The sequence below is a fragment of the Calypte anna genome, chromosome 3, assembly GCF_003957555.1.
Source record: "Calypte anna isolate BGI_N300 chromosome 3, bCalAnn1_v1.p, whole genome shotgun sequence".
In the NCBI taxonomy this organism is placed as follows: domain Eukaryota; kingdom Metazoa; phylum Chordata; class Aves; order Apodiformes; family Trochilidae; genus Calypte; species Calypte anna.
Genome location: NC_044246.1, coordinates 20875735 through 20893237, shown reverse-complemented (window position 1 = coordinate 20893237; position 17503 = coordinate 20875735). Strand labels below are relative to the sequence as shown.

Genomic DNA, 17503 nt, shown 5'->3' with positions numbered 1-17503 from the left:
GCTTTGTTAGTTTTTTGTTGTGAGTATTCAAGTAAGCCAAGCCAAAGTGAGAATTACCAAGCTTAGGTATCCAGGGACTGCACTCCAGAAATCCTCCTGGTAGAGGAGGCCTTGTGTAGTCTTTTTACAATGTCATCAGCTCTATGGCTCATGGGTATGACTTTGTGAATGCTTCACAAGTTTAGTTTTCTTTAAAGGTGCTCTTGAAGCTGTTTAGTACAAGGCAGAGGATTCCTGTGTTTGTTTAATAAAACCATTAGCATTGAATTAACAAACAACAAGATGACCAAAAAACATTAACCCCTCTCATAATAATTCAGTATCCTCTGGTTTGCCTTGTATTTAAGAATTGCTTCATAAATTATAAAAACTTGGATGTGGCAGATACCAGTTGTACAACATATGGTTTAAACAAACATATTTAATTTAAACCAGCAGTGTTTATAGCTATTCTGTTCAAGCTGCTATCTCACTGAACAGATCCTGCTATCTGGTGGGTATGCCCATCAGAAAACCTCGCTCACCTATGGGGGGAACTCTCACTCTGCTCTGGCTACCCCATATATTGGAAAATAGTTTTGCAATTATAGAAGAAACTTTGCCTCACCACTGCCATGTCCTCCCCCATCCTCTGGAAACATCACATAATTTCAAGAGTAAATCCAGAGTAGTCCATGGATCAGTGGTTTATAACAGCTATGTTCAGGGAAACGTGAAGCACTGATTCTCTTGTACCTTTTTAATGTTTTATGAAGACAGGAGAATGCTCTTAAGTACAATAATGTTTTGTGTAGGATGGTAAGCCATCTTGCTTATGCTGCTTAAGATAGATCATAAAGGAACCTAAAGCAATGGAACATTTGAAAAAATATATATTGAAAAATAGAATGCCTTGCTTGGGCTGTTAGTTTATATTGTTCCATAACATGAGGGGATGGTATCTATAACAGTATTAGCAACCTGTAGGGGGAGAAGATGACTTATTAACTACAAAGATATTTATTTTTCAGACTTAAATATGATCTTGCTTTTTCTATTTATGATAGAGCTAAAACATAAATCACAAATCAGTGACATTTTTAGTGTAAAGAAAATGTCTCTAGTAGTAGTGTTTCAGATTTTAATAATGAATTAACTGTTGTGGACCAGTTTTTAAGTTCACAGTCTCCTGGGAGGCAAAACTCTCCATAACATCTTACTATATAATAAAAAATAATTTTAGGCTCACTTACCTAGCATTTTAATACACATTTGTGGAATTCATGTGGTGAAGAAGCAAGTCAGTAAAACCTACACTCATCCTACTTCAGGGTGTACTCTAAAGCAGGTTTTCCTGTGGAGTTTTATGAAGTCATCTTTATTAAAGATGTCTTTAATGTCATCTTTATTAAACTTGTTTTTCCTAGCAAAACAAGTATCAGAAATCAAATGACTTGAATAATTTGCAAAAGCCTGATGTAGTGGTACTATAGCCATTATTTTTAAGAAAGTAGCTCAGATACTCAGACATTGGGAATGCTATAAAAGAAGGCATGTCAGTGTTTTATAATGTTTAGTATAGTCCAAGCTGTCTACATACTACTTAGCTGTTGTTTTATTTAGCTACTCTTTTTCAAGAGACTTGTGTGTATGAGGATGCCTTGTTTTATTAATTTAATTTTTTTTAATTAACTTGTTGAGATTGCCAGGTTGTAAGTTATATGAGAGCAAAGGCTATAGTAGTCTTGGGGTGAGTCCCAGTTCCCTTTTCAGCCAGCTGGAGTTTCTCCCTGATGTTTAGCCTGTCCATCAGCAACTCACTGAGGAGATGGTCTCTGTTCAGAGCTGTGTCCCCTTTCTGTCTGGTGTCACAGCTACCAGGCAAATTCTGCCCTGCAAAATTGTACAGTAGGATCTAAAAATTCTTACAAATCAAATGTTGCAACAGTGAATCTAGTTCAAACCACTAATTTGCTAAAGATCTAAACCAAACTTCTGAATCAAGAGGTTTGTGCCAAATTGCAGTTATTTGCACTCTAATCCTTTTACTGAAGAGTGGTACCTTGAAAGCTGTTATCTACAAGCATTTTCTGACCTGTTCTCAGGGGTGGCTGGATTTATTCCCACAGCTGGGGATTGCTTCTATCCAGTTTGTAGGAGAGTGGACCTGTGCAGAAAAGCCACCTCACTCTACCTGCTGTGTATACATGTGTGGGATACAGACAGCTCATGGTGTGGTTTTGCCTCTGAAAATCAGTAATGTGTTCTTGTTAAGTGGAGGACTTTGATAATTAACATGTAAAAATTACTGTGCAGCACTGCCACATTGGAGCAGCTTCTCTTTTTAAAGAAAATAAATGCCCCAGTTCTTTGTGTACCAAGCACTCCCCTCATGTTGACACATGATGCCTATGCTCAATGGTCTCAGATGCAGTCTGCCCCCAGACCATTTTGGTTTTGGTCTTTGAGTGGGTGAGTAGAATCACATTGAAAATTCAGTTTATTATTTTGATTGTTTGTTCCTTCCAATGCATGTCCTGCCTAAATATAGCAATTGATTTTTAAATGAGAAAAGGAAGGAGGCAATGCAAGCAAATAAGCTATGTTCTCTTGCATAATTTTTAATGCCCTAGACCTGATTTCATCAGTGGAGACAGAAAACAGCAAGATGCTTCCTCCAAATTGCTGTTTAATTTAATCCTCTTCTCTCCACTTCTCCCCACTCCCTCTAATGAATCCTCCATGGGTTTTGAGAATGCTGCAAGAACAAACTGATTTCCTGTGATTGCAGGTATGCTCCAAAACCTGTAATTTGCCTTAATGGAAGGTAATGCTGACCACTTGACAGCAATGAAGCTGGTAAAATTGGTTGTCTGATTAATCATAAAATGAATTAATCATTAAATCAAATATTCCTCATTCGGTGAAACAAAACGAGTGATCTGAGTTCTGCCAAGAGACTAGAAAAGAAAAATAGAGGTGTAAATCTTAAAAGGTATGAAGTATAGTAATTTGCAGTCTGCAACTGCTCTCTCTTGACCTTTTTTTAAAGGGGTTGGGGCAAGCTGCCTTCTCCTGAGCTGACTTGCAGAGTGATAGACACTCCTCAGCAAGAATTTGTAGAATGACAGGAAAAAAAATGTAAAGCAGTTATTTCCAGGATTACTTTTGAGATAGAAATGTGTTTATGTTAAAATGTAAATATCCTAGTGATGCAAGCTTCACAAGTGACTTGCAACAATTCATTAATTTCTGATTGCTGTAGTATAATTTTACACTTTATTTTCCTATGAGGTGTCTGCATATTGAGCAATTTGACAAAATCTTTAATTTTGGTTGGATGATGCTTCTAAGGATGCTTGAAATCTGTTACCTTGCAAACTGAAGGCCTCCTCAAGTGCTGCCTAGAGGAACACACAACATACAGTGAAAACTTCAGGAAAAGGAACTGGAATTTTCTGTGGGAATTTAACCTGTCTTCTAGTTGCTACCTAATACCATTCTTTATTTCTAGTGTTCTGTAATAAAAGTTGTAGTACATGCTTTACTTTAGAAGCATTACAGGGTATTTTTTACTTCCAAGTAAATGTTGCTGCAGGCTCTGTTATGTTACTGAACCTCTAGCACTTGGTTGAAGGAAATAGCTGTCTTCCTGTTTATAGAGATAGCAGGCAAAACATTTCTACTAAACAAAATTTACTCTTAAAATGTAATTTTGTCAGTTGCTCAGTGTCCTGTAAACTCCTGTGTGGATTACAAACATAATCAAAACTACATCTCTGTCACAGTTTGTATTCTGAAGCTTTGACAAAATACTTTAGAAAACAATTAAATTCTTTTGATTTGAGGATAGAAAAGGAAGAATATGGGTCTTGTATGGCTATTGTACTGGACTGAATATTAAAATAATCAAATGTGACCTATGGCATACATGATTTAAAAAAAAAATCTTATTTTTGTTAACTACTTTAGAGTGCTTTACTAAGGTTTGGGCTTCTTTTGTTTCTCAGGACTGTCTTAGAATCAAATCTCACTTCAAAAATTTAGACTGTGAAAGCAAAACATAGGCTGTAAATATAATGATGCTTTATTATTTCCCTAACTTAAAAGCTGTGTAGCCATGAGCATTAACAGTTGTGTGACCCTCCATTTGGCTTTGTGGAGTGCTTAAAACATTGCACAAGTTGATACTAGAGAAAGTATTTACATTCCATTTTGTAGAGGATACATAATTCAAATCAAAGTTTTATGTTCAGGTTGTCCATAGGTTAGAACTCTGTGTTAAAAAAAGAAACATACACAGAAGTCCCTAAAACTTGGACTAAAAAAAGTTATGTGTAAAGGTATTTGTCAGATTTTTACCTGAAAATCCTGTGGTTCAATTTTGTTTGAATCAGTCTTTACTGTGTAAACCTGCACATAAACAGCTAGCTACATGAAACCTACTGACTTCATGGATTGGAGGTACCCTCTTATATTAAGAAAAGTACAAATGCTGCCATAGTCTGTACTTAAAAAAGAGGGGGTAGAGGAATAGTTTTTATTCTTTTACTTTACTTCCTCTGCAAATACATAGGGATTAATACTTACTATATGCCTCAGAAAGCTTACAGCATTCAGTACTGTTGTCTCTTCTGCTGATGAAGAAGTTGCTTTTAATTGTTGTCTCATCACCTGTGGTATTTTATACATTTAGATTATGGACTTTCATCCTTCTCAAAGAACAGATGGGTAAACTCTTCATTTGAGGCTTGATAAAATTATGTTAAAGTCCTGACTTCAGTATTTTTTGGACTGTCCTCTTGTTTTTCAGCTCTTGTTACTTGAAGGTGACTAGGTACCTCTGGAGTACAGAAGCTTCTTGTGAAATCAAGACATAGTGAGCTTGATCATACTCTGCCCTTAACCATCCCCACCTCCTAGGGCCGGTGGTTTTGCAGCGGATAAAAATGTCTCTTATGTAATATTATACCTGCCACTTTTGACCTTTAGTAGGTCTCAGAAGCTTTTATAAGCTGGATTCCTGGAAAATACTCCTGTGTGTCTTAAAGCCACCAAGGACCTTCTCCATTTTTCTTGTGTGGTGCTTTTCCCCTGAAGCATGGTGTGTCCTTGTCTACATCACAACTGTTTAATCCCCTATGACTGCCACCCAAGTATCCCCTCTCACTTTCAGCTTCATTCTAATTATCTGTCATAGCAGGGTTGGATATCCAGGGGAAGAAATTCTTTTTACTGACCTGTAGAATATGCAGTTTTCTTATATTTTCTGGCAATAATGACACACATTCTTACAGTCTAAACTTGACCTGTGAAAGAGCTACTAATTGCCTCTTACTGTCCTTTTTCTCCAGAGACTGGCAAAGGTATGAGTTGTGTTAGTTTTTTGTAACATTACTATTCCTACAGGAAGAATAGAGTGGAAATCAATACCTAATTTTATGTTGATAATGTTATTCAGACTTGCAAGATATTGTGACTTCCAGTCTGGCAGATTTCATTTGTTGACTTAGTTTAAAGGTCTTTTGTGTGTGAACCAAACTGGTTCCTTCAATGAAATTTTTTTATCAGACAATTAATGGAAATAGTGTAGCTTGTTCTTCCCATTTTATATTAATCAAGTTTTAAAGTGAAGCTGAATTTTAGTACTGAGAACACTACTGTTAAACAAGAGAAGAGGAATTTTCATATTTGTTTTTTAAAAAAATCCAAACTGATAGATCTTTTGTTTTCTTCCAGTAGCATCAGTCATAAGCTCTGCCTGAGGATTTCACAACAGTTCAATCCTGTATTTGTAAACATAACAGGATGTTTAATATTGTGACACATTTTACTGAGAGTACAAATTTGAAGGAATCACATGGGTATAAAACTGTCTCTACAGATGCCCTTTACACCACTCTGTTCAGTAGTCTGTGCCATCAGATGGGTAATTAATTTATGGACTATACAGCTGTTCTATATGATATGTTAAAACTCTGTGGCTGTAAATGATCTTTTGATAAGGTCAAAATGAAGTGTTGTAATAGTTTAAAGTCTGACACCTACATCCTATTTGCATATGCTAGATAATGTTTAAATCAGAGATATTGTGTTAATGCTATGATAGTCACCCCACACCCAAGTGGAAGATTTGGGTTCTGTTGGCGTAATAGAGGAGCCTGGAAGCAAAAGGTGTTCCTGGCTGTCTAGATGAAGTCAGACTGGTATCTGTCATTTACATGCAGTGCCAAGATGCTGGTTACATCTGAGCCACCCACACTCTGCGATGTATTTCCCATCCCTCTCTGCTACCCACAGAGTAGCTTTTTTGTGCATGACAAGGATTGTGTCATCTAGCGTGCTGTTGAGCTGGTCCTCTGCTCTGCAAGGCCCTGGTGTGTTCACAAGTCTTGTGCTGGGCATCCTCATTAAGAATTAGTGTTGTGTGAAACATTGCCCTTTTAGTTGGTGTTTGCAGATAGGCTTTTCTTCTTGCTTGTCATCTGAAAGTGGATTGAAATGAGGAACTCTGGTCTCTGTCATAAATAGTGGACTCTTCCAAATTTATTTTTTTTTACATTTATTTATTTACTGCTTTTAAAAATAGTAAAAATAGTCAACTTTGAAGCAATATGTTAGTGGAAACAACCAGCATTTGGAGATGTTTTAATATGCAAGAACAACATTTAATGTTTTTAAAAGAATACAAAACTCTTAAGCACTGTAATATTTTTAGAAGCAGACACTTTTTGAAAGTGCTTTGTTAGAGAATGCTTGTGCAGTTGGTCTCTCCCCCACTTCTACATGGCAAAAGAAAAATTTTTCTTCTTCTTGGCATGATCTAAATGATGGGATTAACAGTCACTTAACTCCTAGACTATAACCATAACTTTGGTATGACTAGGGCTACTGTTAGTCATCTTTAGTGAGAGTCTAACTTCTGTTGATCTCCTTCAGAAAATTGAAACACTTCACATTTAACAAGGTTGTGTTGTTTACCTGTCGCTTTTAAAATATTTGCTATGCAAAAACTTTGTGTTCTTGAAGCTGCACAGCTTCTTGAGCAAAGAAGAAACTGTAATTAGTTCCACAAAAACACAGGCTGCACCTGACAGGCATTCAGACAAGGACAGGGTTGCATGTTTTCATGGGCCACCACATAGGATAAGTGGTCTGGACCGTGGTCTGAAACATATGCTCAGAAGAAAGTTTGCAGGAGAAACCTTTTTTCTGGCTGTGTTAGACTTAATGCGTTTTCAGCTTGCTTGGTGGCTGTTTCTGTGTTGCATTTGATGGGTAGGTAGGAAAGGCAGCTACAAGCAGAAATCTTCTGTGCAAATGCTCCAAGCAGGCAGCGGAAGGCTTGCTATGGCTGTGGTTTGATGTTATGCTCAGTGAAACACCAGACTTAGACATTACCAACCTACTTATTCTCCATACCAGCTTGCTGCCACCTCTGTTGTGGTGGTGCAGCTGCCTCTGCAAATTATTAAGCTGCTGATGCAGCAGAACCCCCACCTGACAAAAGCAGAGATTCAGGTGATTATTCTTAATATGCTTGTGGAATGGGAGGGGTTTGTGTAGTTTGCAGGTTTTCTAGTTAGGCAATGTGGTGTTGGAAAAAATAGTTTCCCCATTCAGATCGTTTTATTGGGATGGCTGACCAGATGGACACAGGTATGATTTAGTTGTGGAGGGTTGCCTCAGGACAGCTTTTAAGGTCTGATGCACATCTGTTGTTTTTCATGTTTTCTCCTTGCTACCTCTGAGAAGAAGTCCAGCAGGACAAAGGAGCTCCATTTAGATTCTGGTAGGTGTGATAAGGGAATGGCCTCTGGTGTCTCTGTGTGTTCTCTGCCATGTCCTCCCCTGGCACTGCTCTTCAGAGTCTTTACTCTCTTTTGTATCAGGTTCTTGTTTTGCTCAGTCTTCTGGCAGCAAAATGTGATTTACAGGTGCAGCTGTTTCACAATCACCTTAAGTCATCCACAGGCAGAGCTGCTGTTGACAGTCATGATTCCCACTGCACTTTCCAGAGGGTGCTGCTACCTCCCTGCTGCAGCAACATGATTCATTGTGCCATATGCCATAAAACTGGCCCAGTGAGTTTTCCTGGTTTGGTGTTGATGATTTAATTTTTTTGCTGTTCAGTCTTGCTATGCGTTTCCCTGTGCAGCCCTGTGAGCAGCTGTGCCAGTGGCAGGAGCAGAATGAGAAGGATGGAGGAGGGCAGGGATGCTTATTTTAGCAGTAGTGCCATATGCCAACTGTAAGTGACCTTAATCATAACCAAAGGTCCTGCCTTCTGTCACTCTTGCTATTAATGCTACGGAGAAATGGGATTTTAATAAGTTTTATTATAGTGCCAACACCTAGAGCAGAGAGGATAAGCAAGCAGAGGCTGCTGCATGCTGTAGGCACTGATGAGAGCACTGGGCCCTGCGTGGTTGTCCTTGTCCTGCATAGGTTACTAACCTCTGTATGCCTTGCAAGTCCAGCTGAAAATGGGGCTGGTGCAGTGACCGTCCTTAAGTGAAGTGTGCATTTTAAAACTGTGTCTAATTATTTTTATCTCATTTGATGAGATGGTTTTGATCTGTTGCGCTAGTTAGACAATTGCAGATAAAACATGGTTTTAAAGCAGTATGTTCACTTCAGAAAGAGCTTCCCCCCACCACCCTCCTAAGGAAAAAAGAATAAAAGGCTTCAAGTCTTTAGGAATTGGGTAATTTTAAAGAACTCATTGTTATTCTCTCTTTTCCATGGGGTAAACATGAGATGCATGCAGCTGCTGAAAGGTGATACTGTTTGGACAAAAAGGTTAATTGCCAACTGAAACATTGCTGCAGTTTCTTTTCAGAAAGAAGAAAGCAAAATAATTGAAGGATTGTTTGCCAGTGGAAACACAATTACTTTTATACATATAAAGAAAGACTATTAACTAGTGCTGCCCTCTTGCAGCTCAACAGCAAGAATGTCATTCAACTCGGCTCAGTACAGTTATCACTGTTTTGTTCAGGTACAGTTAAAGCTACAGGTTTTCTGAAGGACAGGTAGGGAGGGGGAGTTTCTAGTAATCTTTTAAAGGGAAGATAAAGTGATTTCCATACAGCAGCTCCACGAAATTTGAAGAAGATGAAGAGACCTTTGTTCTGTGAAAACAAGCTTAGACTTTGTTTCCAAATTCCATGCTGCTGTTTTCATGGTAGCAGGATCACTTGTCAATAATCTTCCACTATGATTTTTAAAGACTAAAGGTGTCCTGGGGAGAAGGTGTCTGTTTGGCTATCTGTGCTGCTGGGGGTGTTGTGGCTTTGGCAGGGGCATCCGCAGTACCCTCAGTTGGATCTGGGTCACTGGAAGACAATTGTTGGTGTGTGGGCCAGGGGACCTCCTGCTTCCTCCTCTTTAAGTGAAAGACATGAACTATTTTGAGTCATCACTTTGGCTCTTTTCTTACCTCTGGAGAAAACTGATGGAGTGTTTTAAGACGTATGAAAACCTGAAGTGTGTCTAAATAAAATGACTATTTTCATAGGTTTGTAACCTGACTGATGCTGCTGCTCTGAGACATCCTCTGTTGTTACCAGATGTGTGATGTTCCTAAACATCTGTATGTTAGAGACAAGCAAACAAACAACAGTCTGTATTTGTGCAATGTGCAGGGCTCTATTCCTAATCTTTAACTGGTCTTATCATGCTAGATTGAAAAGAGTTGTTTTTTTCTCATGGTGTAAAATTGTACTTTGCACCACAAATGTTCTGAGATGTTTCTACCTAGGCAAAGGTTACTTGCCTGCAATGTAGGTGTGTCGTTTTGGTCTGTGCCATATTTTAAGTACTTGCTTCATCATTTTTGCTTATGTAAAATACTCAAGAGGAATACCTCCTTGTCCCCCACCACTCATGTTAAATAACAGCTGGGAAGAGGAGCCTCAGATGGTTTCTAAGCCTGAAAAGGTTAAGAGGCAGATAGCTGTTAATGGCAAGTGAGATTGCTTAAGAGGACAGGTATGGGCCAGAACTAGAAGAGTAAAAAATCATAATGAGGAATTAAGGCTTTCAGGAGAGATTTTAAGGCAAACCAAGGAATTTGCATCCCAGTTTTCAGCCCAGGATGGAACAAGCCACGGGTAGATTGAGACTACTTCTGCCAGTTTAAGGGTGAGCTGTATACAGTGGGCCATCTGAAATTTAATTTCAAGCATTAGCATTCAGAGATTCATTTTAAAGGTGCTCTAACATTTACTGTGTTTCCTTCTGCCTCACCCTGAAAGCTCATGATTTAACAAGCATTAAGCTCTGTTTAAAATACTTCCCTAAAGCAATTTTTTTTTTCTGTGCTAAGAAAATTCATTCTTTTTAGAGCTAAAAATCAGAGTCTTGGATATCTGGAAACATCAATATTTCATATCCTTTTAGTACAGTAGGAGATTCTAACTTTTTTTTTTTTTTTTTTTTTTTTTTTTTTTAAACAGTGTCTTACTGCAAAAAGAAGACAGAAAAAAATTTATTAATTTGAGCTACATAGGATTCTTTCTGCCAGTTACGTAGTCTGTCATGTCTGAAGCACTAATGGCCTCTTAAAATGACAGACTGTGCCTCTTCTGCTCTCTCTGCTGGTCTTTACCAGCACATACAATGTCCATTTGGCCTCATGGAGGATTTTTGCTTGCGTTTTCTTTCAAGTTTTCATAGTTGTATTAGGAAGAATACTGACTTTGGAGGGATACCAAAATGTGTGTCTGTGCATGTTAAATAATTCTGTGAGTCCAGCCCACTCAAGATGAAATTTACAATTTCATCCTGCAATGAAGACAGTTTAAGCTGATGATGTGATGTAGGCTGGGACAAGTTAGAATTAGTTTCTTCGAGGTGCCATGGCTGCATTGAAGCTGTTGGCTTTAGTTAGGGCCCTTTCCTCAGTTGTGTGCCTTACCTTTTACCCTTTTCATCTTTGATCTTTCAGTTTCTTAGTCCTTTCTTTTCATTAATGGCAGTAGTTGTCTAGCTATAGCTTTATACTGCAGAGCCATGTTTAGCTGACTGCCTCTCTCTTTTTAAAATCACTGCAGAGCTCAATTCCTCCACTGTGTCAAGAGCTGTTGGAAAATGAAGATACTGTTGGAATTATGTATACTGATAATTCTGGGGAAAGCATACATAACATATTGTGTGTTATCTTGACTATATGTGTTACTATGAACCTTCTTATCAGCTGTTTGTGAGGGTGGAAAAAAGCACTTGTTTTTTGAATGGAGATGTGGACTTCCCCCACTTAATCTTTTTTCACTATCCTGCTGTTGTCTGGAAATCAAAACTTTAACCCAGTTATTCAATGTGCTTGGAAAGCTTGAAAATAATAAACTATGTGAAATATGACAGGGAAAAGAGGCAAATATATGCAGTACATATTCACAAATAGTTTTGTTTTGACATTTATCTTGCTGTAGTCATTCTGCCAATTGGCTCCAGGCACGGCTACCAAAAGAATGAACACATGTTGCATTCATTAGTTCTCATCTGGCTGTGCTTCATCTTGCAAGACAGACGAAATCATGATCATGCTAAGTAGATTGTAATGCATTTGTAATATGAGTTCCCTTCTGCTGAGCAGAATGATAGCTTTGCAAAGCTGCTGCTTTTAAACCACGATATTTTGCTTCATTTTAATATAATAGATATGAATATATTGCCAGTGATGTCATTGCTTTTTCGTCTAGAAAGATGTCATATGAAAAATATTCGAATAAAATACTAAACAAACAGCCACCCCTTCTTTCTTCCCCTGCCCCCCGTGTGAACTTTTCGTATCATGCTGTGCTTTGACTAACATTAGACCTGTGGCGTTTGACACACTGGCAAACACGCTTTAAAACATTAACAGCTTATCTGAATCTACCAAATGTATAATTTTTTTCCCCGTTAGTCAGTTGTGGTGTCTCTTTACGCTCAGACGGAGGAGAAACTGCTTGCTGTTGGCTTTTTATCGTTAATGTCTCAGTGTTAGAAGTACCTTGTGGTGCAGTCCGACCGGAGATGGGGATGGCGGGGTGCCCCGTGTCACAGCCCCGTGGCTGTGATTTCAGGTAGGAAGGCTGCGAGACCCTGTCGGTGTGCCCACAGCAGCCAGTTTCCTTCTTGGAAGCACATCAGCCAGCTCTGCTTTCCCTCGAGAAAAGGCACCTCGGCCATTCCCACCGTGGTGGCGGGGGTCGAGGGGCAGCCGTGCTCCCGCACTGCCGGCGCCCAGCGAGAGCATGGCTGACGTCGGAGGCTTGGCCACTCCCTTCGGCAGCCTCCGACTTCTGTCCCTCTCCCACCCCCTCCACAGCCTCTCGCTCCAGCCGGGGCTGCGTGGAGAGGCAGCGGGGACCGGCTGCCCGCAGCACCTCGCTCTCACCCGGGAGGATCTTCTCGGAGCCCGCGGCATGCCGAGCTGCGGGGCTTCTCTTTGACCCGCGGTGGGGGCCACGGAGAGGCCGGATTGGGATTGCTGGCGGTGAGAGGAATGGAGGACCGCTTGCCCTGCCTGGCCGCAGCCTGCGACCCCTCGGCGCTTGTCAACTTTTGCACGGGTAATGTAGCGCCCGCCTGCCCCGGGTGGGGAGGCCACGCACCGCCACGCTACCCCGGCTGCGGAGCAGCGCAGCTCCTGGGGCTCTCTGAAAACGAGCGTCTGCTCTGTGTGGTCAGCAGTTCCCTTCCCTGGGGGGGGGGGGGGGAAAGGGAAATCTGTAAAGTAAATGCCGGGGTATAAATGCTTATTTGGCAGTTCAGTAACTCAGCACCCCGTTAGCAGCCGGCTGGGTGTGTGTACTGGGAGGCTGTGGTGGCGTGCAGCATCCTAACCTTGAGAATATTAAAGAAAAAAAAAAACGAGTAGAATTCTGATGTATGCTGGTAGCAAGGAAGGTGACAGAAAGATAGAAACACAGTACTTGCTGGGCAGAAGGCTTGGGGAGTAGTCGCTCCTATGGTCCTGCCAGACGTTCCGGTGTGGCCCTTAAACTGGGAGGGCAAGAGACCCTTTGCAGCCCTCAGGAAAGAGCGTTTTGTGGGTCTCGTCTTTCATTTCGACCTTTCAGTTTTAGGCTTTACGGAGGAGAGAAGCAAGGGGAGCACAGGCCCCTCAGGCAGGCGGCAGCAAAGGCTCGTTCAAAGTTAGTGGTTTATAACTGCGTCTGCTGCGGCCTCGGCTCTACTCTGTGTGTGTCTGTGTGTGTATGTAAAACATGCGTTTGCCCTTCAGTTTATTTCCCTACTTTATTTTTACTAGTATCGTAGTAAAAATGAAATATTCCAACGTGTATTTCCTTTCTTTTAAACAGCTGCTATCAAACCAGCCTCTCCAGAGTGTAAATTGTGTAATTAATTCCAGCATGCCAGCTGGATCAACAAAAAGTATATATGAGCTAAGTCTTAAAAAGACCAACCAACCAAATAACTCCCACCCACAGATCAGATCAGACATAGAATGTATTATATAAATGGTGGAGAAGTGTGTTATTGCAATTGAAACAAAACTCACTGGGGAGCTCTTTTTTGTTTGCTGATTCATGCCTTGTGTTTTTGCTACAAATACAGCATCTTTCATAGAAAAACTCACACTTCTGACCTAAAATATGATGGTTAACAGGAAGGTTTGTTTCAAAAAAGCACAGGTGTTTTCTGCATGGATTTCCATGTGTATTTAGTGGGAGATAGGAATGACCTTGCTAGAGTGTACTTTCTTAGGGTGAGCAATGTACTGTACTTTATCGGCTTCAGAATTCAAAGCATTCAGTTTAGAATTCAAGATGTTGCAACCCTCAGGAAAGAGGGAAGATAGATTGGAAATCTTAAAATTACGAGTGTTTCATACAGTCTTTTGCAGGCTTGCAAGGATTTTGATGGTATAAAAGAAAAGCTAATGTTTAATTGCTTATCTTCAAAACAAAAATTAAAAGAGCAAGTTTATGGCTATAACTTGCAACTTTGTTACTGGTAAGTATAGGTTTATGTTAACACGTTTCTGTTGACTTTAATGGCTTCTAGCAAGAGTTTCTGTGATTGTAAAAATGTAGCAGTGTCTCAGACTTGAGTTTGAGGCATATCTTGAATTTCAGAAGTGAGTGTGGCATGATGCATTTACCTTCAAGATTTATTTAGATATCCAGCATAATAAGATTCAAGAAGTATTTTTTCTGAATGAATGTCTTCTGCTCTTAATTTTTTTCTTATGCTTCAGAAGTAATTCTAACTAAAAATCGTGGTACAACAGTGAGGATTTTGCTAAATAAGAGACAGCATTTGTTGTGAAAAGAAAACATGGCTATGGGTACTCTTAATATGTTCAACTGATTTAAAGCTTGATTCCTGTTTATAGCATTTAACCTCATGTACCTTCATATTAAATTTGCTGAGGAATGTGTATTGACTGGCAAGTAAACATACAGTGATAAGAAACTGGTATTAGGGAGAATCAACAAGTGCTTTGTTCAGGTGAAATTTTAACCTCATTCTCAAGAGCTCCTTGCCTTAAGAGCTTTTAGCAGTTCTGCAGTGCTAATAAATGGGAAGAAGTCTAAGATTAAGCTGTAGAGAGAATGCTAATTGGCTTTTTGTGTGTGTGTGTGTGGTTTTTTGTGGGTTTTTAGGTTTTTTTGTCATGCATGTCTGTTCTTTTTTTATTTGAAGGAGATTAGGTTTTTATACTAACAGTAAGGTATTTCAGGTGAGGTTTGGGCAGATTATTTTTTTTAAACATGTATCCTATAGTGATATCCTTTTCTATAGGAATTTCTCTACCTTCAGTTGTTATTGTTTTGTGCACGTGTCATTGTACATATGTCCAATTACTCATTTATTGCCAAAGCAAAAAATAAGTTCTTAATTCAGCACTCCCTTTTAACAGATGGGATATCAGTGGTGCTTAATGAGAGCAGTTTAATCACATTTTTAAAAAAGCTTGCTTGATGTCACTAGGGATGACATCTTTTCTTCTTCTTGTGTTTAATTAGCCTTTTATAACTAAAGCTAAAACAAAAGTTTGTAATTACGTGTCCCTGCAGGAAGATCTTGGCTATCTTAGAAGTTTAACTTAAATGATACAGATCAGTAGAGAAACCTTCCATTTGATGAAAGAAAACATTTACCTGCAAACGATACATTAGTTTTGAATGCTTCTATACTAAATATTTGCCTCCAATTATGCTTAGCATTTTTACACAGTATTTATAAATGAAGAAAACTCAAACACACTGACATCCCCAAACTTGTGAATGTTAATGCTTTCAGACTCTTAAATTGGTTTGGATACATTAATCTGTAATGTTAAGACTGGTTTGCTTCTGTGCTGTTTCACAGTTGACGGGTGCTGGAGGTGTTGATGGTAAAGGTGGTGATGTTGTGGTGGTTCTGCAAGCTTTTGCCTTGCAGGGCACCTTGGCCAGCAGAGGCTTTGCCCTTTGCCTTGCTGGCAGGGAGTGATGGTGTTGCCCCTGCCTTGCTTCCCTGTCCAGGCTCTTGTGGAGAAGTAGAACTTACCTTGAATTAGCATCTAACACGTGGAACTTGACTTGAAGATGTTACAAGGGCATTTTCTTTCTAGTCTCTATTATGTTGGCAAAAATAGGCAGATTTGACATAGAAGTCCGACTTTCAGCTTGAGATTTTACCTAAAATAGTTAGGTACCAGATAGATAAGGCAACTATCAGCCTACTTCAGGGGATTGCATCTCCCTAAATAGTGTTTTTCCTATAGTCTTGGCCAGCCACAGATACAGCTTTTGTATTGATGCTGTGAAGCCTTTTGAAATGAGACAACTTTGCTTTAAGTGCATTGAAAACTTTTGAACTAGACTTACTCTAGGTGCTGCCAATATTAATGAAAATAAATATCCAACTCCACATCAGTGCCTTATTACTTAATAAAATATAAAACATAAATAAACTAAAAACAGTCTGAAAAAAACCCCTGTCCTCTTAGTTGATCCATCTAAAATGTTACAGTATTCAGTGTTTGGTTAGAAATTCAATTTGCTGTAGGTTTCAGTGTATTTGATACAAGTGATGGTGTGACGGTCAGTACTGTCATAGCTAGTTTTAAAACTACTTTAAATTCTTTTTCTGACTAATTGTCAAGTAAAAAATCCATGTTATCATTTAATGTCCTAAAAGTATCAGACCTGGAGCAAGTGTCCCTCCCTTCAGTTGATGTATTTTTACAAAGGAGAGGAGGATTCGGCATTCAGTGAGCAGCCATTTGCAGTGGGGAATGAAGATCAGGCACACTGGGTGGCCCAAGATTTATTTAACTATTTTTGCTATCAGGAAGTTATATCAGTGAGGAGATTTAAAGGATTAAAAGCTATATTAGAACAGTTTTTTCCAGTCTTAGGCTATATGTATGTTAATAGTTCTCTCTACTTGTTTTATTGTTTTCTAGGAAAAAACCCCAAAATGACAGTATCTCACTTAAAAAACTGCAGTGCGTTTCCTAGGTGAAGGAGGCAGAGTGTGTTATTTTCTAGAAATACTGAAATGCAACCCAGCTGTTCCACAAGAGCTGAGACTCCTTCTCCCTGAGGTTATTGTAGTTTAAAATTTTAGGCTGTATTTTGGGAAAATTTTCTGCTTGGTATTGATTGTCCATCAGAAGGGCAAAGTGGTCCTTAGCAGGAGGAGCTGCGGTCACCAGACAATGAATGCAAAGGGTTATGTTTTTGTAGACATGCCCATTAAAGGGCTCAAATGCCTGAAAATGGAGCTTTCTGAACGTAGTGTCAAATAGGTTAATACCATCTTTTTGGGTGCTTCTTTGCTTATTATTCTGTACTCTATAGAAGGAAATTATGACAGCCACCACTCTTTACTGGCACAGCTTGACATCTTCATCTAGGAGGTGTAATCTCATCTCATAGTTTGTTAAAATACCATTGCTGCCTCTTATCTAGATGTTAAGTCGACTAGAATTTGCAGAGTAATGTATCCTGGATTTTAAGCTCTTCTTCTTTACCAGGTTAATTTAGTTTTACTTAACACCTTGGACTAATTTGGCAGAGTTAAATGAAGATTTATTGAATGTTTATACTAATTATACGCACAATTGGACTAAGCTGATGCTTATGCTTAATGAATATGCCTATGCTTAATGAAGTGAGCTGTAAGCTAGATGGGCTGTTTTTAGTCTTCGTATTGTTAAATTCATGGTCAAGTGCCATTTTCTCTTTGGATACTACCCCCTTTCCAGGTAACCAAGAGAAGGGATGTGCCTGGTCTGACTGGGCTGTGCACAGGACAGTCTGATGTGGTGGCATTGAACAGAGCTGTGGAAATCCCTCTCTCAGGATTTGATACAGTATTTGACTATGGACATTGCTGACTGCAGATGTGCTGTAAATATTTTGATGTACACATCTCACTAAAAATCTTTTGATAAAAAATCTTCTTGACTGAGAAACAAAAAAAGTTCATCTGGTACATTGGTAAAAATCCTCATTATTACACTATAGCATGTGTAAAAACTGCACTAGTGCACTGCAGTAGCAGTGCTATGTAG

General features: G+C 39.3%; 1 protein-coding gene across 2 annotated transcripts in view; it reads left to right on the top strand.

The window, feature by feature from the left end:
• Positions 1 to 17503, top strand: part of EML4 (EMAP like 4) — a 155434-nt gene that overhangs the window by 50030 nt on the left and 87901 nt on the right. Inside the window, exon 1 of one of the 2 annotated variants that reach the window (XM_030447724.1) lies at positions 12336 to 12539. The exons of the other annotated variant lie outside the window; for it this stretch is intronic. Within the exon in view, the coding sequence (XP_030303584.1) occupies positions 12473 to 12539 (67 nt within the window). The 5' untranslated portion in view covers positions 12336 to 12472. Of the gene's footprint in view, positions 1 to 12335; positions 12540 to 17503 lie in introns of those variants that run through there. 2 annotated transcript variants of the gene reach the window in all.